Source organism: Cyrtonyx montezumae, unplaced genomic scaffold (assembly GCF_038088225.1).
Source record: "Cyrtonyx montezumae isolate F1298 unplaced genomic scaffold, pur_monq_1.0 scaffold_3, whole genome shotgun sequence".
Taxonomy (NCBI): Eukaryota; Metazoa; Chordata; class Aves; order Galliformes; family Odontophoridae; genus Cyrtonyx; species Cyrtonyx montezumae.
The window spans coordinates 72,892,715-72,919,763 of NW_027072034.1; the positions used below are offsets into that span (position 1 = coordinate 72,892,715).

The 27,049-nt window shown below is 44.1% G+C and overlaps 1 protein-coding gene across 1 annotated transcript in view; it reads left to right on the forward strand.

The window, feature by feature from the left end:
* The first annotated feature begins 747 nt into the window (after window positions 1-747).
* Window positions 748-27,049, forward strand: part of RCSD1 (RCSD domain containing 1) — a 34,171-nt gene continuing 7,869 nt past the window's right edge. Inside the window, exons 1-2 of the mRNA XM_065741876.1 lie at window positions 748-927; window positions 26,413-26,520. Of these exons, the coding sequence (XP_065597948.1) occupies window positions 922-927; window positions 26,413-26,520 (114 nt within the window). The 5' untranslated portion in view covers window positions 748-921. The remainder of the gene's footprint in view (window positions 928-26,412; window positions 26,521-27,049) is intronic.

Genomic DNA, 27,049 nt, shown 5'->3' on the forward strand with positions numbered 1-27,049 from the left:
TGTCCTAGTAATGTGAGAAGTGAATTTGGAATGGAAAGAGCAAGCCAGTGACACTTTGCACGGGGACACTGTGCTTGTGGCTGCTTTTGTACAACATCTTCCTCAGTGAAACCGAGATCTCCCTTTGGGGAGTATCCCATCAGCATGTTAGTACTGCTTATATTGTGCCTGGGACTCGCAGCTGTAGACCAAGGTACCAAAGCCATCTCTTCTGTGCAAATGCATTGCCACCTGATATCTGCTCCTTTTCCACCTTTCAAACTACTGTGAAGAAATTCTGCTGCAATTGAAACTGGAGGAAAAGAGAAGGGACACTGTGATTAAAGGAAAAAAAAAGAAAGACCTGACTCAAATACACAGAGAAGACCCTGCAGACTTCGGAAAGAGAAGAGTGAACAGGGGAGAGACCGAGGCAGGGATGCTGGAGAACAACTGCCAGCAAAAGAGAGAAATAGAGGCAGAAGTGGGCTAGGAAGAGAAATAAGTAAATAAATAAATGAACGAGGTGATAGAAATATGAAAGGAAGATAGAAAGGGAGGGAGAAAATGCACACATGGTGTCCCCAATTTTGGGCACAGCAGCAGAGTTTGCTGCTTGTTGTCTTATGAGTCCAGCTCTCTGGGAAGGACAGTATCTGTTTAGATTTGTGTCTAAATTTAAACTCTGATTGCCTTGCCTCCCCTCCTCTCCTCTCGTCTCCCCTCCCTCCCTTCCTCTCACCCACCCGCCCTTCTTCCTTGTTAGTAGAGCAGGGCCACTCACTGGGCTCTGTCAGTTTTCAAGCTGAGCAGGAGCGTGGATATTACATACCCTTGAGAGCAGCGTGATTTTGCACTGGCTCAGCTGAAGCTTTCCCACTGATAAGAGGGAAAGGGGTGGGGAAGGAAAATTGCCCTGAGGACACCTCTCTCTTGCAGGACATGGAGGTAAAGAAAACTTTCATTTCCACTTGCTTATGGCTTGTTCCTAGATCTGCATTAGCTGCACCTTGCAAAGCAATTTCTCACTAAAGGCAGCTCAAAATGCCTTATTGTTGAGGTCCAGATAAATGTCTGTCCCCACAATTCCAGCCTCCGCCATCGACCTCAGAATGTTTTATAAGGCTCAGATTTGGAGGTGAGGGGACAGTATGGGGAGAAGTTACATCTGTGAAAGGGTAATGACTGACGTTTACTTTAGTAGTCAGTCTCTGAGGTGCGAAAATGAGTTACATTTTAATAGGAATAATTTTGAAATGGGGATTTGAAAATTCAGTGTAATTGTGTGCATAAGGAGAAGTGAACAAACTGTACAGGATTAGTGGACTCCTTGGGGTTGATTCTTAGCTGATACATAGAAGAGCAGCTGTCATTTAGACCCACTTGTCCCCACTGTTCCACGTGGATCTTGCAGTCTCGCTTTCATTACCAGCAGCATTTTGGTTCAGGAAAGCAAACCTGAGAGCTGTTGCTGTGGCCAGGTGAATGAACAGCACAGCCACACAACTATTCACGCTGTGTGCTTTGTGCTTCTAGGGAACAGGAGCTTTTGTCTCTTGGCAGGCACACTGCTGATGGACAGGGGTGTGGAAGTAGGAACGAGAGTCCCCTGCCTTTTCAGTTCAAACCTTCTCTTGTGTAGCAGCCTCTTAGGCAAGGTAGCTCACCTCTCTTTGTCTCCTTTCCCATTCATATGAAATGGGATTGACAGTGCTTACTTTGCTCATGTGAGATTGGATTCACTAGCTTTTCAAACCACTTTCAAATGGCAGAGGAAAAATTGTTTGTGTTTAGGAGGGGCATGGAAGATAGAAATGTGATTACAACACTGGCAAAACCTCAAATGATGAAAGAGGACTTTGGGTATTTCTTTCAACAAAACTCAGATATTACTAAACACTGTGTATTAATCTTCCCAGAAAAGCCTTTTCTTTGTGCATTGGTGTGGCACCAGCAGCGGGGAGCATGCAACAAAGCCAGACACCACTGTAATTTTTTCTTTGAAGATTTCCAGCACATAGCTCAGCTGGGCAGTTCTGATAACGCCCAGGTGTTAACATCGCAGTCCTTGTTATCTGTGTCGGCCTGCCCTACAGACGAGGGTTAAAGATCAGGCACATTCGTTACAAGATAAGTCCTCAACAGACTATCTAAAAAATTTTGGTGTGGAGAAGAACCAAGCGCTGCTGAAACCAATGCAGCATAGATGATATGTGGCGTGACAAATACATAGCTTTATGAGAGCTTTTAGGTTTGTCAAAGCCGGCATCAGTAGCTATTAATGCTTGCTTCATACTTTTTCACTGTGTAGTATCCTGTCATGTCTCAGAGGGGCTGTTGAACTCTTAATTTGTTATTGCTGTTCTGCACAGGAAGTAGCATATGGAGCAAAAAATAAATGAGGATTGAAACAGATATTCTGTCTTGTTGAGGATGCTTTGACCCATCTCTTATCCTCTACACACACATGGGACTGCACCTCTCAGTATTTTCTGTTGTCTGCTACAGGGGTGTTTTAGAGTTATAAGGCATGGACCTTTGTTTCCTCTCAGGAGACACGAGTCACACATACAGTGGGTCTGACTGTCAGTAAGCCTCTCTGAGTTATGACTTTCATCCTTTTGATTCTGACCCTTTACCTCTATTTCCCACTCTTTTCTCGTGCTATCTTGTTTTCAGATCAGCTGTAGATTTCTGCATCTATTCTTATCTTTAAAAGACCTCAACTCCCCAGACATATTTTTAGTAGTATCAGGATTCTTCCCTCCTTGCCCCAACCCTCAAAAAAGGTGGTTGATGTACCAAAGTTGAGATATTACACCAAAACAAAGTGAAGAGCAAAGACTTGTGTTTCCAACTGCCAATGTTCTATTTCTTCCTGAGAGCTTTTCTCAGGCAGTGTGAGCAGGACATGGAGGCTCATTACCGTTTTTGCTTTAAAAAACATGTAATAGTCCTGTGTGACAGGAACAAGAAGTTCTGTCATTTCCCTTTTTGCTTTACTGGTAGCATGCACTGCTGCTCTGTGCTTTGCTGCTGGCATAAGTGGCAAGTGCTTTGCTCTAGTGGGACACATGAGGATACCAGCATTAGGGAAAGAAGGGCGGAGGGCTGACCTAGCCAGATGATTTCCATCACGTCTCTGGCAGGAAGACCCTGTTTTCTAAGAACCTACAAAAACAAGACAAAATGAGCAGCAAAAGTTCGTTCTTGTCGGTTCACATAATTCTATGAGTCTGCTGGTGTTCAAGATTTTGTTTTGTTTTGTTTTTACGAAGGCCCAGCTCCTTGATGCAAGGTAGATTTCAGAACTGTTTTTCATTCCAGTGGTAAACCTGATCAAATGAGCTTGAAATCGTGAATCTACCACAAACAGTCTGTTAACTGCAGGAGTCTATAAAGCAGCCACTAAATCTTTGTACTTGCAGTAAAAAAAAAAAAAAAGATTGTGTTGGTTTGTTAGTTTACACTTTCAGAATTGGTCCAAGATGTTTCATTCCCATAGCTGTATTAAACATCACTGAAAATGTTGTGAGTTAAGGCATCCACTGACAGTGCTCGTGGTTTTCTGCAGCTCATATTCAATAGCAGTCATGGCATTCCTCTTCCCAGCCTCTCTGTAGGAGCTTGGGAGCACGGAGACATTTGAACTTTGCTCACAAAATGAGGGGAAGCGATCCAAACCGGAGTTCCACTTTGCTGGCTCCCCATGGTGCAGTGGGTTCCCTTCGTTGAGAAGATGCTGCAAGTAGCTTTATTTCAGGAAGACTCTTCTCTCCTTTGTGCTTACCAACAGACTTCACACCTTTCTTTGCTGTCTTCAATCCCATGCCTCTTCTACAATTAGCTCCTGCTGAATCTTCATTTTTCCTGTCGTTACATTAGCCAAGCAGAGGAGAGGCAATTCTCTGCTCACTTTTCTACTGTGCAACTTACTGGTCATTTCTCCATTCTACACCACAGTGTTCTCATCTGGGACATCTAGGGAGTGAGAGTGATGGTTCCACTGCTGTTTTCTATAGCCTTATATTTGTTGGATGAAGAAGCCCTCAGACTGCTCTGAATCCTCCAGCTAGGAGCAGAGCAGACCAGAGAAAATGTATCTGACTCCTCTGTTCCCCATCTCATTGGGAGCCTGCAGAAACCTCTCTGGGCTCAAACACGTCCTCCTAACTCAGCTCCCTCAGACATGCAAAGTCAGAAGCCATTCTTTCCTTTTTGTTGTGGTCAACATAACATCACAACAGAGCGCATTTCCAGTTTTAGCATCCTAACTGTACCTTATGGCCCCCAGAGCAGCAGGACAGTAAGCCCTGTGAAGGTAAGCTGGGTTGAGCAAGTTCCACCCTTGAAGCCATGTATTCAAGATAAGTATAGGCAGTATGCCATGGCTAGCTCTACCAGGAAACAACTTCCCTTTCTCAGGAAGCTGTTCTGTTTGGTTTTCAATGCAAAAGTTAAAAACCTTCCTTTTCCACTTCTCTTAATTTTCTTTTTGCTTAACAGCATTTTTACCTCAAATGCACTGATCTTCAATGCTTTTCCCCAAACTCATAAAAATAACACATTAATGCAGAGAGCCTACATCAATAAAGGAAAGAGTATTTAAATAAATTAGGAGAGGTATCATATGACCCCATTTTACTCCTTAGGTCTGGACAAGTTTAGGACCTGCCTGACAGTAAATAGCATGTCTGCAGCAGAGCTGGAAAGGATCAACTTTGTCAGACTTCCACAATCGAGTGACTGGTCGAAGCCCCCTCATGAGGGACAGGAAGAACAAAACTGAACCCCATGGGGGTGCTGTGACCCTGACTTTTTCTTAGAGGGGACCCAGAGTAAACGGTGTGCAGAATCAAATCTTTTCTTGTGCCAGTGGAGAATGTATGATTCTTCTGAACCCTTCCTGTCCCTTACTCCCCAGTTGAACTTTGGCGTGTCTGAGTTTCTTTAGTCATGGTGAAAGCTTTCTGGAAAAGCTGTACTCCACAGTCTAATTGGCAGGGCATATAACTGTTGTGCAGCGTATTATGCATACCTTCTCTAGCACATTCCCAGGATCTGCTTATCTGAAGAACAGGGAAAACATCAGAACTGCTTTACAGATAGCTGCCATAGGTCTTGCCAGGAAGCTGTGCTGGCTTTCAACTAGGAACTGACAAATCTCATACAAACTAGGGGAGATTTTCCTCTCAATTTCCATGCAGTTGGTTAATAGTTCTAGATGGGTGGCTTTTTTTCCTCTATAACCTCATTTTGGGATCTTGAATAGCAGCTTAGATAGCAGAAAAAAAAAAAAAAAAAAAAAGCTGTTTGGAGGACTTGTTTATTTTGCAAGTGAAGCACTCCTGCTACCTGTAGCTGGTAGAGACAGAGCTTATTTCTGAGCCTGCTTTGTCAGAGGGGTTGGGCTCATGATCTCTAGAGGTTCCTTCCAATCCCTACAATTCTGTGATTCTGTGATTTTGATGCCTTATGGACAATTATATGACATCAGCATCTTGAAACGCAACATAGACGAGGATGAATTTGATCTGTAGACATGAGATCTGTTGTGTACAAAGATACTTTACAGACTCACTGTACAGTTGCTTCACAGCTAGGTCTTGTCAGAGGCCTGGTGCTTAGTTCTTATGGTGTTTCATGTAGATGTTTCACTTCATCCAAGCCACTTGCATATCCAGCTATGGTCTCATGCCAGAAATGCTTTTACGTTTGCGTCAAGTCTGAGGCATACCTCTGCGGTATCTTCTCCTCAGTTTATGGGTGTTGGTAATGTACTGACAGAGACAAGGCTTATCTGCCCCATTAGTGCCAAAAGTTTTCACCTGTGAGAGAGAAGAGATTAGACCAAATTCCTGTCAGATAGGAACGCATCACTTGCTAAAAGGAGCTTCTTCAAGTCTTCCTCAAACAAAGACTCAAACCTCACTTGCTAAATAGACACCTCATACAGATGCATGTCATTTTTCTTCTGTTCTTCAGTATCAAATTTTAATAGAACTCAAAGCCCATGCAACAGACAGCAAGGTGGTAAACTCTTTTTCATAACCTGTGTGCTTGTGCAAATAAACCTGCTCACACCCTTTGTGATGAGATGCACACTGTTTTGGTCAGCGTGGATGACTGGTAGCCAATCTGCAAAGGATATTGATTTACCAGTGCCTCTGTTCATCTCAAATGTCTGAAACTCATGCTTTTAATACCATGCATGACTGGACCATAGCTCAGATTGTGGTGCTGTACAATTTGGTAGCTATGGCAGGAAATACCACTTTACTGAGCATACTGAAGCATTTCACAAAATTTAATACCTCTGCCTTATGCTTTCTCATGAAACCAAGCTACGTACTTCTTCTTAAGGCAAGAAATTTAGTGCTCAATTAGACCTCAGCTTTTCAAGAACAGCAAGTAATGTGTTCAGTTTGGAAAGCCTCAGTAACAAGTGGATGCAGAACAATTATTTGTTCAGAGTTTTGTGTTTTTACACAAAAAATGCAAATGAGAAGAAAAGCTAACTCAGAAGAATGGAGGTAAACAAGTCAGGGTGGCTGTGCAGACAGACAGAAGACAGGAATCTAAACCCTTTAATAGGGGAAATGATCATTTAGTGCTTTGGAAAAGCAGTATGCCTAGGAATAATGGGATCAAAGTGAAGACGTATATCTCACCAAATAGCAGGAAGATCTAGCAGCGAGATCTAGCAGGATTTGGAATAGTTATCCAAACATAAAGGAAACCTCTTTTTCCATGAGTGATTTAACTGGAGAGAGTAATAAAAAGCTAATGTCAATAGCTATATTCTGTTGAATTCAAGCAGTAGTATTGATGGGGCAGCCAGAGGGGCAGAACAGCGCTGCTTCTGCAGTCCTTCTGTGTGTACAGCTGCTGGCAGGAGTCAATGGCTACCCAGCATCAGGACCAAAAAGCATTTATGATTTCTTCCTGCTATGTCACATTGTTAAAGCCCTGAAAACTTTTGCCTTCTGGAAATTTAGGTTAAAATAAAGTGACATAATAAAGTGTAAGACTCTGGGAGCTGTTATGTGTAAAGCACGAAACTAATGTTACTCTTTTTTTCCTGTTCTAATAATGAAATTCTTTATCCTGTAAAACTGTGAGCTGCAACAGCAGTAATGGTTTTTTCAAGTCAATCCTCTTGAAATACCTTACTGCTGAGTACCATTTTCCACTGATGTAAGTTTGGATGAAAACGGTCCACTTTGTTTCTCCTCTCTCTTCAGATACACACACTTGAGCTTGTGTGCCAGGTTTCCTAGGAATTTCAACCCTTGTGCCATGCAGCTAGTGTGTATTTAACTTGTGATATGTGTGTACTTTAGCTTGGTTTCCTTGCTAGTATTTATAATGAGCATGGAGTTGTCAACACCATCCCTCCATGAAAAACCAGTGTTTTCATTGCCAGTTTCAGTTTCAAGCTATTTGTTCCATTAGAGGTGCAGGGGCTGTCAGTGCAAGGAAGTACTCATGTGCACACCAGTCCTGTAGACAGCAGGTGTCTGTAAACAAAGCAGAGAGGAAGAAAAGGGATGGATCGGTAAATGCTCTGGAGTATGAGGTATGAGGGCACAGAAATGAAACAAGTCAGGCAGGTCACCCATGCAGAAAGGAAACACTTTTAGCACTGTCACTTTCATCTCTATTCTCGATGCAACTGTTTTTTTTTCACTAATGCCAGGACTATTAACCTTATGTAATATTGAGTTCTGCTCTGCATAGCTCTTTCATCTCCTAATGACCTCTCCACTAATGTCGGGACTTTTAATCTCATGTAACTTCAAGTCCTACTCCGTATAACTCAAGAAACCTTTGCCCACAAACCAGACCATTGGATTTCTTGGCCCTTGTCCCCCTACTCCTTTGTATGCACTGAGCATGGAACTCACAGTATTTGACTCTGCCCTCCCACCTGTCTCCTGACCTCCGCAGTGGCATCTCACACTCACACTGCTCCAGTTCTGATCTCACGTGACTGCATGTGATCCTTCCCAGCATTGCTCAGAAGTGTGGATTTCATGGTCCAATCCTACAGGGTTGATCCCATAGAAGCTTCACACTCTGACCCAGTAGAGTGTAGCTAGCTTCAGTTCAGGCTGTAGATTCTCAAAGGCCAAAACTGGAAGCCTTGTCTTTTTGTAGCCTACAGGAAGGAAACCTACCAAGTAACACAGCTGGTATGTGGTATTTATTCTGCATCTATTCTGCAATTTAAAAAATCCTGAATTATTCTCTTGTAAATTAAGGTCTGTGAACTCAGGGATGTGCTGGCCAGAGCTCTCTTGAGCTGATTTACTCACTGAGTAATGTGCAGGCAGTAAGCCTGTGCTTCCTGTACACCTGGTGCCAGTGCCCCACCTGCAGAAACTGTGTCTGTGGTTGAAGGAAATCAGTCCCTCTTCTTGTCACAGAAAGAACATGTAAGAGTTTCAGACAGCTGCTAGGAGAAAGAAATAGAACATTGGTGTGGGTAGGGTATTTCAAAGCGCCTACAAACGTTGAGTTTCTCTTTTATGGTGTTGCTGGGATAACTTAATAATCTGGTTAACTCAGAAACAGAAGCAATTATCTTTCTCAGATCACAGAAGAATCCACGTCAAAGGCTAAGCTATAGCTTGGGGATTGCTTGTGCACATTCTCCTTAGGATATGTATTATGATCATTCACCAATGGAGATCACTAAATTCCTAATGTATCATTACAGCTGATCCAGACTGCACTTGAAAAATGTGGGTACACATTTTCAAACACAACTGCAAGCTGCAGCCACCTGGATTTGTTTGCCCAGCTTAGGGTCAGCTCTTCAGGACCTCCAAGCTCCACAGGGAGGGCAACTGCTAAGGGAGATGCCTAGCAAATCCAGTTCCTTAGAGCAGCAGGTGCCGCTGAGCTTTCCAGGGACCCACTAAAAAGACATCTCTGTGGATGTAGCTTAGCATTCACACCTCAAGTTGGCTGCTGATGGCATGCTTCCTATCACTTTCCTCCCTTCCATATCTACATATCTCTTTAGACTAAATTCCTGGCCCAAATAAATATGAACCTCCTCTGCTCTGCTTGTATTCAACGTAGACCTGATTTAATAGCAATGTGTTACAAAGATAGCACACTTCTAACTGATGAGTCCTGGAAGCTGCAGCAGTTAGGAGCCCTGTGCAGGCTCATTTACCCTTCTGACTTTCTGTTCCCGGCATGATAAATTGAGAAGAGTTGAATCCCTGTGCTGCTACAACCAGGCTGTATCTAGTATCAAGTTTAAATTGGGAGGGCTCACAATCTACTTAACATATTTTAACCAAAGCATTTTGAATGGCTGCTTCTTCACATTCTCTGTGTCCTTTCATTGACAGTTCAGTTACTTTGATTACTAAGTTGACCTTCTGAATAGCTTCAGATTAGGCAATTAATGCAGACTGAATATGTACCTGCTTAGAGGTCATCTTAAACAGCTCTATCAGTCCAAGAGCTGTCCTTCCTCATCTCACCTGAAGCATCTTGTATCTGAGCCTCCTCCTCCTGTAGAAGTTTGTCTTCAGACCTCTGCTAAAAACAGGCCTTTTCCTCACCCCACACGAAGCAAGCAAAGGAGAAACCAAGCTGAAAAGCAGTTGAAAGGTAATTCATAGGGCTGAGCTGCTTCCTACATCTGTTCCATTAAGGCAGCTCATTTCCTTCAGAGCAGCTACCCAAGTGTGTCAATTTGTGTAGGTGGGAGCAGAGTGTGGCCTCACATTGTGTCTACAGCTGCAGTGCTATGAAAGTTACTTAAAGCCACAGTATGTTTCAGATAGTTTAAAATAATGATTTTCTGGAAAGCATGTTTTAATCAACAAGAAGCTGTTCGTCTCAGGAGCCTCTATCAGATAACCATGGTTCATGCATTGTATACACCCCTCTCAGATAGTATGTACACATTCCCCATTTTCCCAGCTGTCTCACCCCTGTGCCTCAGGTGAGGAGAGACTAGGCTCATGTAGGCTAGATGTACCTGCCTCATAGATGGCATCACTTCCCAGCTTTCTGCAGGCAGCCTGGGAGGTTCTGATGGTTGTTCTTGCATTAGCACCCCCCTCATCCTTCTAGAGTTCCCTTAGATAAGACCCAGAAGTACATGTGGAGAGGCACCACCAATTAACTTGGGGTAATTCACATACTGTATACAGTTCCCAGACTAGCAGGAACAACAGTCAGAAGCCAAGAGGGGAACATCTGGAAGCTGTGAATGATCCTGGGGAAAACCCAGGTCAGGAGTAGAGCACTGTGCAAGCAGCTGATGCAGATGGTGTGCTGGGTAAGTGGATGATGTCTTACAATAGCTATTAATACACTTCTTCGGTACTACTATCTCACCTCTCAACCATGGAGACATTTGCTAGCAGTATGAAGAGCTCAAGGACAGATCACAGATATTGGTTGTACAAGCTGCTGAAAGACACTTGGGAAGCCATGCGCTTCAGTCAAGCCTGACTGCAATCTTGATCACAGCTGCTGTCAGCTGTAGACTAGGACATCAGCATCACTGTACTAGGGGTAGAGATCAGCCCTTGGCTCTGTCTCTCTAAATTCCTAAACTAGAACTTCTTCAGTGACTTACCTATTCAAAGAATAATTTCAGAGAAATAACCCTTTTTGTTCCCCCAAAAGCCTTTCATTTGCATTTTAGTTATCAGCAGTAGTTCATGTCTGGTTGTATCAACAAAGTTTTCAGGCAGCAATTGTTGCTAGAGGGCTCCCATCAGACAGAGAGGTGTTGCTGACAGGACTATATATCCTGCTTGACACACAAGAAAAAACAGAGTTCCTCCTGAACTCACAGCTGAAAGCTGTGTAGGTGTTCATTTTGTGAAGATTAAGTTTGGAGAAATCAGCAGTGGTGGTGTTTGAGAGAGGTCAGGGTTCTTGATTATTTAGGAAAGCGGTGTGCTGGCCCTGAGTTGATGCTGAAATCTTACTGCCCAAGTAATGCCCATTGGCCTCCTTCAATGTGACATTCCTTAAGGCAGCTAAGGGACCTGGTTTTCATCATCCCAATTCACATGTTTGTAATCTCGACTAATAGCAGAGCTCAATATTATCTGCTGCAAGATTCTGGCTCAGTGTCAGTACTCATGTTTTAGAGACACAAAGTATTTCCCCCAAAACACTTCGCGTTATTGTAAACTCTGTGGAAGAAGGCTACAGATGTGTCACTGGTGTTGACTTGGAGCAAAAGAAGAACTCTACAGTACTAAAACTGTTCTTTTAAAGCCAAATTCTCATTTATGAAGACCAGTCATTTCTTAAAACTGTTTGTTCCAGATAAATACAGACAGTATTTTAAACAGACATAGAAACTCAAAAGAAATATCAGGACACTGAGTTCCCAGGCTTTCATAAAAGGAGGACACTTTCAATTAAGTCTCCTAGCAAAGTTAGAATGAGTTAAGTGCAGAGATCTTTGTTAAATTAGTCGCATGGTTGTATGTCATTGCTGAAGGCCACTGATGGTCCCACTCCAGTTTGCAGTGCAGTAGGCTTCACTGGGTAGCAATTAGATGTTTTGAAATATATTACCATTTACTGTAGCATTATGCTAAGTTACTGACTAGTGAATCTTGCTGGTTTTGTTTTATTTTATTATTTTATTTTACTTTATTTTATTTTACTTTATTTTATTTTATTTTATTTTATTTTATTTTATTTTATTTTATTTTATTTTATTTTATTTTATTTTATTTTATTTTATTTTATTTTATTTTATTTTATTTTATTTTTCTTGAAGTTGTAGCACCTGGAAAATCTCAGCCTCTCCTAAAGAGCTTGTCTTGCCCTCATCACAGCAGTGTTAAGTCTGGAATAGAGACACTAGTGCACCCCAAAGACTCAGAAAGGAGAACCCTGTGTGGTGTGTCTGGGCTTAAAACCTAGCACTGATGATTTTTTTAAGTTGGTGCTGTTTCAGGTTACAGGAAAGCTCCTCCTGCATGGAGCTGCTCCAGAGCTAGTCTGCTATACTTCATATGCTGCATGTTTGGACAAAGCCTCAGTGCCTTTCACTGTTTCCCCTCTCATGTGGCTTAGCATGGGTGGATTCAGCCAGATAGCAACTTTATCCACAAACCTTTTCCTGCTGTCTGAAACTATTTCCAAGCTGGCTGCTTGGACGGTCTGCAAGCGGCTGTGTCAGGTTTGTAATGTGGCAATTGCATAAGCACAACCCTTTTACAAGAAAGACTGAAAAACATTTCTCTTTGAATTGAATGCATTTAAGAGGCTTTTCTGCTTGTTCTGCATTATTAGTTACCTTGTCTGTAGGTATGTGGCCTTGTAGGTATCTGGGCAATGTAGATTTTTCCCTCTTCATGGAGTCCTTCTACTCTTTCCTCTTCATTGACCACAAGCAAATGTTGTTACTAATCTTAAAAATTTAGTGATCTTAATGTCTGTGATCTCTTCTTACTGTACATGGCACTGCTTTTCCCCTCCATAATGTAGGGCTCATAGACACTTATCAGCCTTTTGTTACAGCTCCCTACCTGTCCTCTGGGTTTCCTGAGTGCTCACTGCTGTATGAGTCCTCTTGCCCTCCTAGTCTCTTCCGAGCCTTTCTTGCATATTCTCTCTTACTTCAGCTGTTTCTTTTTTACTACTTTCATCACCTTTGAGCTTCTTCTTCCTCTCATATTGTTGAATTAAAGATCTAAGGAAATCACACTCTAAGTCTGCTTGCTGAGCCTATGTACGCTATTGTGCATGCAGACAATTGTTATAGTACAGCTGTGCAGCTACAGACAGGAAGAGTAAGCTGAACAAACAGGCCAATAAAAACAAGGGGTGCACGTGACCAAGACTAGAAAAGTGTCCTTAAGACACCCTTTTAACTGTACTGCATAATATCCTTCTGGTTCTGCTAAAAAACAGGCAGAAATTCCTTCAGAATGATCAGCCCTTTGTAGGTGCTAGAAGTTCTCAGGAGGTAGTTAGGACGAGTTTTATGGAAACAGCTTCTCAATTAGTACGTGCTGTATCACACAGAATCCATATGGCTACATCCTGTGGACACAGACATGAAATGCAGATACCTGGTCTGCATGCATGTTCATGCAGTACTGTGTCTGAGCTGATGGTTCCCTTGGTGTGAGCACAGTGTGAGATGAATGCATCCCATCTGACACCATTGTGAGAAGCTGTGCAACACTGTGACTATAGGGATCAGATCTCTTTCAGCAAGAAATCTTAATGCACAGTGTACTCATCTTCAAATATGAGTCTTGTAGAGAACCAGTGGGTCAGGGAGGACAAGGTCAAAGTGGAACTTGTGTAGTCCAGACTAAAATTCTCCCCTGGATTTTGAGTATCTGAGGGCAAGTCATTATGTACAAGATAACTGTAGTGTTTATGTGGAACTGAAACACTGTAATCCATTTTTTGGCCTGGAAAAAAACTTGCAATCGTCACCTGACTGCTGCCTCTTTCACTTCACAAGGCATGCATTAAAACTTGACCAATGCCTGGAGTTCTGCTTCTGTACAAGCCTGGTTTTGCCCCCTCTGACTTGTTCATGACTGGTCCACTGCCCAGACCAAACTGGTGTTAGAAATAAAGCATTTCCTTGCTACATTCCCCCTGGCCCACATCCTCATCTTTACTGCCCATTCCTTTCCCCAGGATAATACCCTAAGTGTGGTGAACATGAATGGGGTTGGGCAGCTCACAAAATGCACTGCTCACAGGGAAGGAAATGGTGGTAATCCTGTGTTGCTGCAGGTTTCTGCAGTTGTCTCAGCCAAGGACTTCCAAAACACTATATGTACATAAAAAAATAAACAATTTACTCTTTAAATGGTTTGCCGCCTCCTTCCCTGTGCAGAAAGTCTTGGATGATCAGCCAGATGCCTCATTTTGCCCATAGCAGAGCCAAAAAGTGCTCCCATCTCCAACGGGGACAGGCTGAGCTTATGTACACTCTGGCCCCCACAGGCCCACAGCCCAATAGAGACCAGGTGCTGCAGTTCACTGCCTCTTTCGGTAAGGGTGGTACTTGATCAATCCCTTCTTGGCAGCCTTTGGCAGATGTGATAAGATAGTTGCTCAGGAAATAGATGGCCTGGGCTCAGCTCTGTTGTCAAGGGGTGTGGCCTTGAGACTGGTCTGTCTAAGGAGAGGCAATTTTTAATCTGTTGCTGAGGTCAGGGCTAGGGCAAGCACTCACCAGCCTTCCTGCTAAAGCCGTGCCAGCACGTAGCAAAAAATCCATGGCTCTCTAGGGCAGAGGGGAGTGTGCACCTGTGTCCTAGTGAGCTGAGTTCTCTCCTGATAGCTATCTCTTAGTCTGTCTCCTGATAGATTACTCTCAGAACTGTCTCTTTGTTGTATGCAGCAATTGCTAATGCACATAAAAATGCACAAAGTAGTACATTGCTTTCTCAGTCAAGGCTCCTAACCATGAAGGTTTTGAAGGTTTGATGTGATGTTCTGGTAATACAACTTACAGGAACTATGCAATTGCTAAATACTCTCATTACTAAGCAGACATTCAAGGTTTAATGTGTATCTTTCCCAGTGATACTGGTTTTACTAAACTCACTAGGCACTGTTTAGAAAGCACAGACCATGCACTCCTGAGAATGACATACCATGGCATAAAGAAAAGAACAACTTGTCATAAATCGAACCTCAGAAATTTGCAACGCCAGCCAAAGACTAGTAAAAGGTGGCTGACATACTCTTCCTATATAAGGGCCTTTTCAGACCAGACAGGATAACTTACTAACAAAATCCACATAGGCATACAGGAATCTGCTTTCTTCACCTTAGAGTCCAGGAGGCTGTGAGGAGAGCAGCACAAGTCCCACCTAATTAAGTTAAACTGAGACTTCATGCAGTTACACTGAGAAGAAGAAATACCTTTCAGAAAATGTTACGAAAGCTGGCATTGTTACCAACCTTCTGTCAATCATGAAAAACAGCACTAGAAAACATTAGCATTGTACCCACTTTTCTAGATGAAATGCATCAAAAAAGGAAGGCAGCCAAGAATGCCAGGTGGCCTCTATGGGTCAATTAAGAGCTCCTGGACTCATTTAAGCACAAAAAAGACTATAGGGCATGGAAACAGGAGTGGGTTACCTGGAAAGACTATGAAGAAGTTGTCTGAGCAGCCAGGGATCAGGTTAAGAAAGCTAAAACCCAGGTAGAATTAAATCTAAGCAGGGACATAAAGGGGAACAAGAATAATTTCTACTGACGTGCCAGTGATAAAAGGAAAGCCAGGGAAAATGTGAGCCCTCTCCAGAAGGAAACTAGAGACCTTATCATAAGGAATATGGAGAAAGCTGAGGTGTTCAGTGACTTCCTTCCCTCCATCTTCACCAACAAGGACTCTAGCCACACCATCCAAGCTGCAGAAAGCAAAGGTAGGAACAGGGAGAATGAAGATCTGCCTGCTGTAAGTGAAGATCAGATTCAAGACCGTCTAAAGAACCTGAAGGTGCACAAATCCATGGGACCCAATGAGCTCCATCCATGGGTTCTGAGAGAACTGGCAGATGAAGTTGCCAAACTGCATATTTGAAAGGTCATGGAAGTCTCATGACGTTCCCACTGACTAGAAGAGGGGAAACTTAACTCTCATTTTCAAGAAGGGAAAAAAAGAAGATCCAGGGAACTGCAGGCCAGTCAGTCTTGCTTCTGTGCCTGGCAAGATTATGGAGCAGATCCTCCTGAAAACCCTACTAAGGCACATAGAAAATAAAGATGAGGTGATTGGTGGTAACCAATGTGGCTTCACCAAGCACAAGTCATGTCTGACAAACGATGGGTTTTTATGATGGAATTATAGCATCACTGGACAATGAAAGAGCAACTGATGTCATCTACCTGGACTTGTGCAAAGCATTTGACACTGTCCTGTGTGACATCCTTGTCACTAAATTGGAGAAAAATGGATTTGATGGATGGACCACTCACTGAGTAAGGAATTGTCTGGATGGCTGCACTCAAGAGTTGCAGTCAGTGGACCAATGTTCAAGTGGAATTCAGTGACAAGTGGCGTTCCTCAGGGATCAGTGTTGAGTCAGGTGTTATTTAACATCTTTGTAGGCAACATGGACAGTGGGATCAAGTGCACTCTCAGCAAGTTTGCAGATGATACCAAGCTGAGTGGTGCAGTTGACACACCAGAGGAAAGGGATGCTATCCAGAGGGACCTGGACAGGCTTGACAGGTTGGCCCATGCTAACCTCATGAAATTCAACGAGGCCAAGTACAAGGTCCTGCACCTGAGCCAGCGCAATCACAAGCACAGATACAGGCTGGGTGGAGAATGTCTTGAGAGAAGCCCTGAGGAGAAGGATTTGGGAGTGTAGGTTGATGAAACATTCAACATGAGCTGGCAATGTGCACTTGCAGCCCAGAAGGCCAACTGTATCCTGGGTTGCTTCAAGACAAGTGTGACCAGGAGGTGATTCTGCCCTTCTACTCTGCTCTCGTGAGATCCCACCTGGAGTACTGTGTCCAGTTCTGGGGCCCCCAGCACAAGAAGAGCACTGAACTGATGAAGCAGGACCAGAAGAGATCCATGAAGATGAACAGAGGACTGGAGCACCTCCCCTATGAGAACAGGCTGAGAGATCCTTGGCTCTTCAGCCTGCAGAAGAGAAGGCTTCAGGGGGTTCCTATAGCAGCCTTCCAGTACCTGGAGGGGGCTTACAGGAAAGCTGGGGAGGGACTTTTTATAAGGACATATAGCAACAGGACAAGTTGAAATGGTTTTAAATTGGAAGAGGGTAGATTTAGACCAGATATTAAGAATAAATTCTTTACTGTGAGGGTGGTGAGACACTGGAACAGGTTGCCCATTGAAGTTATGGATGTCCCCTCCTTGGTAGCATTCAAGTCCAGGCTGGATGGGGCTCTGAGCAACCTAGTATAGAGGGAGGTGTCCCTGTCTACATCAGAGGGTTGGAACTAGATGATCTTAAAGGTCTCTTCCAACCCAAACCATTCTGTGATTCTATGATGAACAAGAAAAGGGGAACTTCTTAGAGGGTAGTTTGAAACAACCCTTATCACATTTTATTTGCATTCTAGTCACTCTCTGAAGTGGAAAGCAGATAGTATATTTGCCACTTCGAATTTCCTGGGGTCTATCGATGTTTCCTCTGGCACTGGCTGCTCTCTCCTTCCCAGCTCCCCCCAGTCTGGATGATTCTGCTCATTGGAGTAGGCACAGCATTGCTGCGGATAACGTATCTGCACCTGTACTTGAATACCCTGAAGCCACATCATCTAGCTCCAGCCACCTATTTAGTTATGTCTGCAGCCCAGTGCAGTTAGGGTGGTTTTTTATTTTCACAATAATCATTGGCTTTGTTGTTCAGAAACTCTAGGCAATCTCATGTTACCTGGAGAGAAGTACCAGAGAAGGACTTTGAGCAAGTTTCTCATCCAAAGAAACAGCAAAGCTTTCTGGGGAAAAGTCACACTCCAACTACTCTGCTACTTATCCAGGCCCTCTTATGTGTAGGCATGGGTAGTGCAAGCCATGGATAACCATTGTAAGTTTCCCTTCTATTTTTAGTAGGTAAGATGGAAGTACATTACCACTTTGGTACAGCATATAGTGGATAAGTTCAACACAGAGTCCCTTGCTATGAAAATCATTTGTCCCTTTACTAATTTCTACTAGATATCTTCCACCATGGCCTAGTTCACTAGTCTTGCTTACGTGAGCCTTTAAATCTGGCAGATCTTAGTCTCTGTAGTTTTGAAACAGCTGCACTGTATTTTGGAGCTGCTTGCTCTCTTCTAGAGGAAAACTGCTCATCATAACTGAGTTGAAATATCCTCCCGTTACCCTTTGTGCAGCGCTTGACCCTGAGTGCCAAGATGGCAGCAGTTCACAAGGGAATCCTCGGAGGAGAAAATTAAGACCAGACCACTGCAAGTCTAAAAAAAAAAATGTTTCCCTAAAGTAAACTCTTCCCAAACACGGGAAAATTTTACATATTTCATGTAAAGTAAGATTTTCCTGCCCTTTTTCCTAAAAGCGAACATGCAAGCTTCCTTTGAAGTCCCTATTCCTCATATTATTCTGCTCTGTGTTACAGTCAGAACTTCTTTCTCACCATCACTGTGGCTATATAACAGACTTGCTGTTAAGTTCAGACACACACTCATCCTCTCCTCATTCATCTGTGGTGGGATAAGTGTTGACTTGGGTACCATTTCTGAGTAGGGATGTTGTATACCTCAGAGTTACTCTCGTGGCTAACTTACTTGCTAACTTGAGAGACAGGCTGCAGTGATTTGCTCTCAGGCAAGAAGCTTGTTCTCCACTGTGAAATGTACCAAAAGGAAGGATTTAAGAAGATACCTGACACTTTGTAAAATGGAGTTGTTTAGCTTCTGATAAAGGCTTATCAGTGAAAACATGACAGAAAGAAAAGTAGAAAATTACTATTTCTTTTCCAGCATGGAGGATTCCCTTGACAGAACTGCAAGGTATTTGGGACCTATCTTCACCTGGAAAGTAACTGCAATAAAGCTCTGCTATGGCAGGTTTGCAGATGTTGCTCACGCAGTACTCATCACAGCTTTTGCTGTGGTGGAGCACAGCACTGTTACTGTTGCTCCTGTTCTGTAATGAATGGTAGGAAATGCAAGTAGGAGCCTTGGACCTGAATCTCAGGGAGCTATGCCGGCACAGTGACAGACAGGACCGGCTAAAAGGTATCACAGCAGGCACAGCTGCAGCCACTTCTATCTGGGGCTTCTGCCAATAGTTAAAATTTACCGCAAGCAGATGAGGAGCAGCAGCATTGCCAGATAAGAGGCCAAGTGAATAAATAAACCACATAAATCCCTCCTGAAACAGGGAGTTGGACTGTCTCCAATGAGAATGATTTGTGAAGAAGGGTAAAGAAAGAGATGGGAAGAAAGATGTTTTGCTGGGGTGAAGAGGGGTCAGTGTAGCAAGAAGAGGCTTGTTTATTCAAGTCTTACATCTTGGGATGTGTTGCTTCTTGAGCCAGGGGCCCAACGTACTGCTGAACTCCAGTCGGAACCATTACCGTGAGATTTCCTTCTAGGGATATAAAAATGGGCTACACGAGTGTGAGCCCTCCCACTTCCTGGGTAATCTACACTCAGCCCTAGATGATATTTCCATGGATCACCAGAAGAGTTAATAGGCTCAGATTGTGTCTGGATTCTAGCAATTTTTGCATCCTGGGTCCTCATGCTGTGATTCAGTTATTTTCCCATCCTCTTGCCTTTCAGTTTGCTCCTCTGGGGGAGTTTGTGTTCTAAACTGGCCCTTCTCACTTATTTCTCCTTTTGCAGTCCTAACAATGTTCCCCTTTCAAAATAATCTTGATGCCACTGTGGTGCTCACATGGACACAGATAAACAGTTTAAATTATGTTGGCACGAGGATGCAAACGGATTCATCTAAGTGGAAGATGCAGAGAGATGGCTTTGAATGAAATTGAAGACTATATATTAGATTTATCCATGGGTAATTTGGATCCAGTTGTAATTAAAACCTCTTCTTGAGCTTTTTAAAGTTCATTTAAAGAGGAGTTCCTTACAAGTTATCTAATCTTACTTGCACTTACACAAGAGTTTAAATAACTGGTGCCTGTTAGAAGAGGTTGAAAAGAAAAATTCGGTTACCTAGTTCCTGCCATTGAACAAGACAAAAAGAGAGGCAGATTTGCCCAGGTGAACCAAAGCTTGTCTGTTGTGCACTATTTTCTGCTTTAAGGCTAAGACTTACACCCAGGGATCCATTTCAAGTTTCTTTAGATTCTCTTCCTTGAACGGTAAATGAATCTAAGAGTAGAAAATAATGGTTTGGTATATTGGTCTCTTTGGACACTGACCTCAGAACAGGTAATCCAGGGATCTTTCTAACTGGAGGTTTTAACAGTTCATACAGACATGGCATCGTTATGTTTTGCATCAATACTGAATATTACTGTGGCTTTTAGCCAGCTAGGACTGGTCACACACACACGTTTGGCTGGTGGTAAGGAGCATTCATGATGCATTCTCCAGTGCAGAAGTTCATAATCTCTCCAGATAGACTGGAACGGTACCATATATGTTGTGCTTTGTGAATATGCAGTGACTCATATGAAATACAACATTTGCCACAAGTCCGGTAGAAGATTGTCCAGGGAGAAGAGATTAGCTTGTACTTGAAGTTATGGACACCTCATATCTTCATGGGGCATCGTGGGAGGAGATGATGCTGTCAACACTTCTCCACTGCTTGATGTGCAAGAAAGTAGGATGTCTCTGATTCACCAAACTCCATCTGCACAGGGGGAGTCCTTTCCAGAGGGAAGTTGCATAACCTCACCATGGGGATAAGAGATGTCCACCTCGAGGGATGCCTTGCTACAGCATAACACATCACTCTCAAAACATTGTTTTCTATGTCAGAAACAGGTACCTGTGGCATTTGAGAATGGCTCTCTTAAGGCAGCAGATTGTGAAGGAGTTCAGTTACACTGAAAAAAAAAAAAAAAAAGGCACTTTTATCAGATGAAGGTTGTATTGCTCCCTGTGCAAACTGAGATAGTGACCGCAGGGTACATGGTGTAAGCTTCCCCCTGCAGACAAGGTCTCTGAATGGTTGGCTCTTTAAATCTTGCAGCTACCTTACTGAAAACTGAGACGTGTTCATGTGGTGTCTGGGAAAGATGTGAGCAGAAGGCATGAGTCTGCCTTGGGAGTGCTGCTTTGCAGGGTCAGGTGTGAAAGGGGAGACTGTGCAAGGCTCTGGTTTCTCCTACATTCACTTTAATTTCAAAGGAAACTGCAACATCGTTTCCCAGTATTTCTCACTGAACCCCGGCAGAGTGTAGCAATGTTTATTTTGGCAGGAGCTTTGACCAAAGCAGATTCCTGCCCCCAGACACCTGCTCCATCCTTTCCTTGGCTGCATAGGCACTGTATGTGTGGAGCTGCTCTTCCTGTGCCACACCGTAGGCTTCAGCACTCCCTGTGCTGTGCCATGCATGCTGGGTGGAGTGATGAACCTGAATTAATAACAACCTTCTTTTTTTGATTGGGTTATTTGTAGTCAGAATTACATCCCCGACCTGGTTCACAGCACAGTTCTGCGGGCAATTGCATCAGCAGAGTTGAGGAAGTGTAAGAATAGGAGCTTCTCAAAACAGCACAGTGGATAGAGAGAAAAGCTCAAAATATGCCCTCACTGCAGTGCTAACAAATGTGTGCCTCTTAGAGCCAGGTACCTGGGTTAGCAGTGGGTGGGAGGGGCGTGAAGAAAATCATATCACCTTCTGAGTAGGAAGACATGTCTGGATGGCCTTTCCTCAGGCACTGGCCAAGTGAGCAGTAGTGAGGTCTGGACCCTCAGCTGCAGTCTACTCCCTTGTTGGGCTGTGCCACCAATGCTGTTACTGAGATGATCAGGCTTAAAAATAACCTGGTTAAGAGTTAAGGGAAGTATTTTTAGCCCAGATCATTTCAGTGATCCCGTTTACAGCACATCCCTACAAACACACTGGCATGAGAGAAGGGGAAGGAAAGGTCAAGGGAGAAAAGAGCAGTTGGAAACATGAGCTCTCTGTCCAAACCAGGATTCCATGAAACAGCACCCAAAAAGCACTGACACTATCTGCTTTTCACTTGGCTTATTGACAACTGGTTTTCTCACAGTGCAGCACTAAGAGCTGTCTGCTGAAGGTCCCTGATTTCTGAATCCTGTTTCTGAGTGCAAGACACCAGCCTAATGAGCGTCTTATGCTATTTTGTGTCTGCCTCTATGTTTATCATTATTTTTCGACATTTGCTTTTGCTTAGGTAGAAGTGCAGTGATGAAAAACCCCATGGGAGTCATGGGGGGAGCTGCGTAGAGCTTGTGCAAGCACAGAGTGTGAGAAAGCAGTGGGTATGATGGCCTGGTGTGAGGACTGCCTGCGGGAATAGCTCCTGTGAAGCTCTTTGAAGAAGGGGAGGGATGCAGAGGACAGGGCTGGGCCTCAAAACCAAGTCTAGATGCAGCTGCAAGAGTGGGAAAGTACGCAAGACTGGTGCAAACAGTCATGTAAGCAGTAACTGGGTTCATAGCCACAAAACACTCCAGCCTTGCAAAGTGCTGCAACGTCACCCGCTCTTGCAATTAAAAGGTGTTCTATGCAGCCTAAGTATTATAACTGCAAAAGCAGGCAATTTCAGAGGATTCCTGGCAAAGTGGAGGAGAGGGCTGTACACATCTCTGCTGGCACTCAGCTGATATGCAGGCACTACTTAAGCCCAAACACTTCACTGTATGGCAATTAATACACATTTGCTCTTTTCACCAGCCAAAGCAGATGCACAAATCCAAACTGGAGCTTCTCCCTCAGTGTCTGCTTCCAACCCCGACTGGTCCCCCATCTAAGCAGCTTTGCAGTCACATACTACAGACAGTGCCCAAAGTTGAAGGGTACCAACCCCATGACATGGGGTCAGGACAGCTTTCAATTGCAAGGGCCTGGCGGTGGTGGGAGCCAGTTTTGCACCAATCCCAGCAGGATGTTTGAATTAATCCCCAAAGCTACCTCTGGCTTTCCAGTTTTCCCCAGGACTCCTTGTAATTTTGATTTCATGAGAAACTCATTATCTATAGTGATACTCCCCACTGGTATATTATATCCACCATCTTTAACAGAAGTTATTTGTGAGTACAAAAACGGTACAGACAGGAAACTGTGGTCTCTAGACCTCTTTTGTCCTTAGCACCTGCTCTAACCCTAGCATCTTATGCCATATCAACCTGCCAGTGCAGTCAGGACTGTGCCTTGAAGAGACACTGCAGGGTTGGCATGGGATACTTCTGCGGGGCCTGACTGTGTGTCTGACAGACAGCCTGTGAGAGAAGTAGGGGCATAGATCTTTGCTAAAAACAGTGGTGCCTCTTCAAGCCATCTGCAGAATTGAGGACAGGCAGGCAGTACATTTTGCTCTCACATCGGAGGCAAGGATTCCAGATGAAAAGGACACTTTCAAAGGAAAGAGAGGCGTTGGTTTTGCTTGAGTTGCAATGATTGTACCTACTCCATGAATAAAGGCAGAACTTTCTTCTGTAGCACAGCCAAAGGGACTGGGTTCAGTCTTGAAAGTAAAGAGATGGGATTGGAAAAAAACATTTTCAAATTTACTCAAATTTATAAACTTATCTAGGAGAGGAAAGTGAAACCCCCCACAGAGAACTTGGTAGTTGCACTTCCTCTTTTGCAGGCAGTGTCATGTTTACATTGATGGTGCAATTTATTTCCTGTTTTGCCACTCAATCTGAAATCTCTCAGAATATGTGATGCTTAGAGTGAAGGAACTCAGACTATCAGCCACCAAATGGCTGATGGAGTAAGTCTTATATTCTGGCTCACCACTTTTAGTCTATGCAGGCAGTCCACGTTTCTGACAGGTGCAAAATTCGAGTCTGAATAATTCTGCTGTTTTTGCAAAAGAAGAGCAGCACTGATCCTCATCATCATTCAGAAAGTTGGTGGACTGTGTCACTTAAAAGGGGAAAAACATGAGCCGGCACCAAGCAGCCTCGTTGGTGGAGGAGATCAAGGGCTGCAGCCAGCTCTCCAGAGAGAGTAAGAACAAGAGGCTTCTCCCTTTCTTGCAGTGCCCTGGAAGCCCCTGGAGAGCCCCGGGAGAGCGCTCTCCTTCCCAAGCAAGGGAGGGAATTTTCTGCATCCAAGTAGCCCAGTATGGTGAACCTCTTCAACTAGGAGGCATACAGCCTGGAACACCAGCTGGGGGAAAAAAAAATCCTGTAGAAAAAGCTGGACAGAGGACAGCAGTTCAATTGCCAGAAAGGATCTGAGAAAGGACTTTTCCAGTTGCAGAAGGCATAGTGTAATTGGAGAGCCTGCAGCTGGCAGTTTTGGGAAGACACAGGCCGTGGGCTACTTGTTCTAATCTTAGAATGGTATGCTCACTGCTTCCTGTATGCCGGACACAGGCTCCATGTGCTGGAGAGCTGTGCTGCTTTGCTACCAGCTAAACAAGAAATGTGCAGAATCTCTCCAGCTCCACGGGTCCAATCAAATCTAGAGAAAAGGAGCCGTGTTTTCAGACTGCAGAGCAACAAGTTTAACAAAAACCAGCCACACAACAACCCCAGCATAAGAGGTCAAGGAGGGCAAGAGGAAATGCACTGCCTTTTCTGGGTGAAGGCAGAGGACTGTGAAAGAAGCATGAGTATGAGAAAAAAGAGACTATAAGGGAGGAAACCCTTCTAGGCAAACTACTGTCACCTGCATCTCCTCAGCCAGATTCCCTGGTACAGGCTGAGTATCTGGATTCTTCTCCTTTTCTCAGCTTCATTCTTCTTCCCCTCTTCTTTCCAGGCAGCCCTACCTGAACAGCATGGAGCTCTGGTAAGGGCTCTGACTCCCCACTGAGACCAGTTGTCATTGTTTTGGGGCGCACGTTTGTCCTCATCTGCTTACTTCACCGTTACTTCCTTTCCCTTTCTCTGCCACTTCCCCTGCCTCCAGCATGACTCTAATGGAGGTTGAGCAGATAGAAGGAAGAACTGCCAGAAGCTCACAGAGAAGACTGAGCTTGGAATGGATTTTGTGGAAGGATGTAGGGAAGCTGGTCAGAAGCGTATGGGATGATCTTAAGATGGAAGATGCAGTGAGGATCCTGGAAATGCAATAGCAGACATCTACTTGAACATGAGGGTCTGGGAGAAGTAGGATGGCATTTACTGGGAGCTGCTACTCTCTGAGAAGGGAAAAGGTCCTTTGCTTAGAAGAAACAGCCCATGTATGGGCCAGCTTGGTGTTTTGGGGGCCTTTCACCTCCAGTGATGCTGAAGGAGTGGCTGTATTAACTAGCCAGCCAGTTCCTTCCAGGCAAAGCAGTATGAAGGGAGAAGAAAGAGCACTGGTGGCACCTTTGGAAAAACAGAAATGTATTCCTCCCCCCCCACTTTGCCCTGGTGAGGCCTCATCTGGAGTGTTGTGTCCAGTTCTAGGTACCCCAGTACAAGAAAGACAGGGATCTTCTCAAAAGAGTTCAGTGGAGGGCTACAAATATCATAAAGGGTGTGGAACACCTCTTTTATGAAGAAAAGCTGAGAAACCTGGGTCTGTTCAGCCTTGAGAAAAGAAGGCTCAGAGGGGATCTGGTTCACGTCTAGAGTGGGATGCAAAGAGACGAGGCTGGACTCTTTTCAGCAGTGTGTGGCAATAGGATGAGTGGAAATGGCCACAAACTGAAGCATAGGAAGTTCCACACAATGTGCATGGGAACTTCTTCACAGTGCAGTGACGGAGCACTGGCACAGCTGCACAGAGAGGTGGTGGTGTCTCCTTCTCTGGAGATATTCAAGACCCGCCTGGACACCTACCTGTGCAGCCTGGGCTAGGGAGCTGCTTGGGCAGGGGGTTGTACTCGATGATCTCTAGAGGTCCCTTCCAACCCCTAAACTTCTGTGATTCCTCAAACTACAGCCTTTGGTGTACTTTCTGACTGAGAAATAGAAACATGTAGAGGATGAAGGACAAAAAGTGTAGTGCTGGTCATGCATTAATAGTGGTAGTACAGGGAGTAGAGGCTCCTTTCCGATGGTTCATAGCCTGGTTTGTTGTTCTGAGGTCTCAGTTACCAACAAGGATTGTTGGCTAGATATTCACAGTTCTTCTGGTTTGGTTTTCACTGCATCAGATATTGAAGACAAAGAACAAAAGTTTCCTTTCATAAGCTTTGATTTCAAGGCTTACTCCTGCCCTTGCTTGATACGCACATAGCAAAGAAAACAAGGTAAATGTGGGATGAGCAGGGCTGTTTGCTGATGGCAAAGCTGCACCACCTAGTTTCCAGCAATCCTCCCACTTCTCTGCTTGCTGTGTCCCAGGACAGGGAAAGCTTCCCTCCGCCCTGGTATTTCCTCCCTCCCATCCACCCACCCAATTATTTCGCTGCCATAGAAAGCAGAACAGCATCAGGACACCCCCAGGCAGATGCTAGTTTTCTGCAGGGGCAGAGATTAGCTTCTCATAACAGAATCACTGGAAAATGAAAAACACTTGTCACTAGGGCAGCAAAAAGGGGTGGGAGGGATGAGAAGTGAATGGGGATGTCATTTATCACTCAGTTCCATCAGTTCACTGCTAGGAAGAGAGAGAACATGAAAAATACTGAGTATGGAACCTTCAGCTGGTTATATCAATTACTCATTTTATGTGACTCTACCTTAGATATTTTAATGTAATGCTATGTCCTGTATTCCCAAAACTTATGCTCTCAGACTGGATGATTGATGCCAGATGTGAGAAACTCTGCTTTAAGTCCTTGCTTACTCTTGAACTTTGTAACACACAAGCAGGCTCCTCTCTAGCCTGCTTGTTTTTCTCAGCCTTTGCTCACAGAATACTGTTTCTGATTTGTCAGAACAGACCAACAGAGACCAATTCAGAGGTGGACAAGTCAGCATCACCCTCAGTGGCTCAGCTAGCTGGGAAGTTCAAAGAGCAAGCAGCCAGTATCACTGGAAAAGAGGTAAGGAGCTTTGTAGCCACCAGCAGGTAATTAAGTGGGAAATTAGGCACTTGTTTCTTCCTGTAGAAGTTAGAGCCTCTAGTGATCTAAGCATAAATCCACCTTGATTTTGAATCTTCTAAAAGGCTTTGTCTCACAAGTGCAATGCAAGCTATGACACTACCTTTAGTGTGCTGCCGATTTGTGCATGGTTGTTTTTCATAGTGCCACGAGCCACTGTAACTGAGATGCTCTAAAGCCGGGTGGGATATGCACATATCTCTAACGGTAGCAGGCAGCAATGCATATACTGTGTAGGCTGGCTTCTGTGGGCTGAGGAATGCAATGAATAATACTGCAGCTAATTTTGAGCCATGGAAGAAGGCGGCAAACAATAGGTAACATAGAATAAAAGACAGAGGCAGGTCACCAGCACCTTGTTCACAAAAGGAGAAAGTTTTATTCAGGCGCTACCTTCTATACATTTCTGAAACAGAAAGCTACCTCCTTAATTGCCCTGGTTAGTTACCTCTTTGCAGTAACAACATTT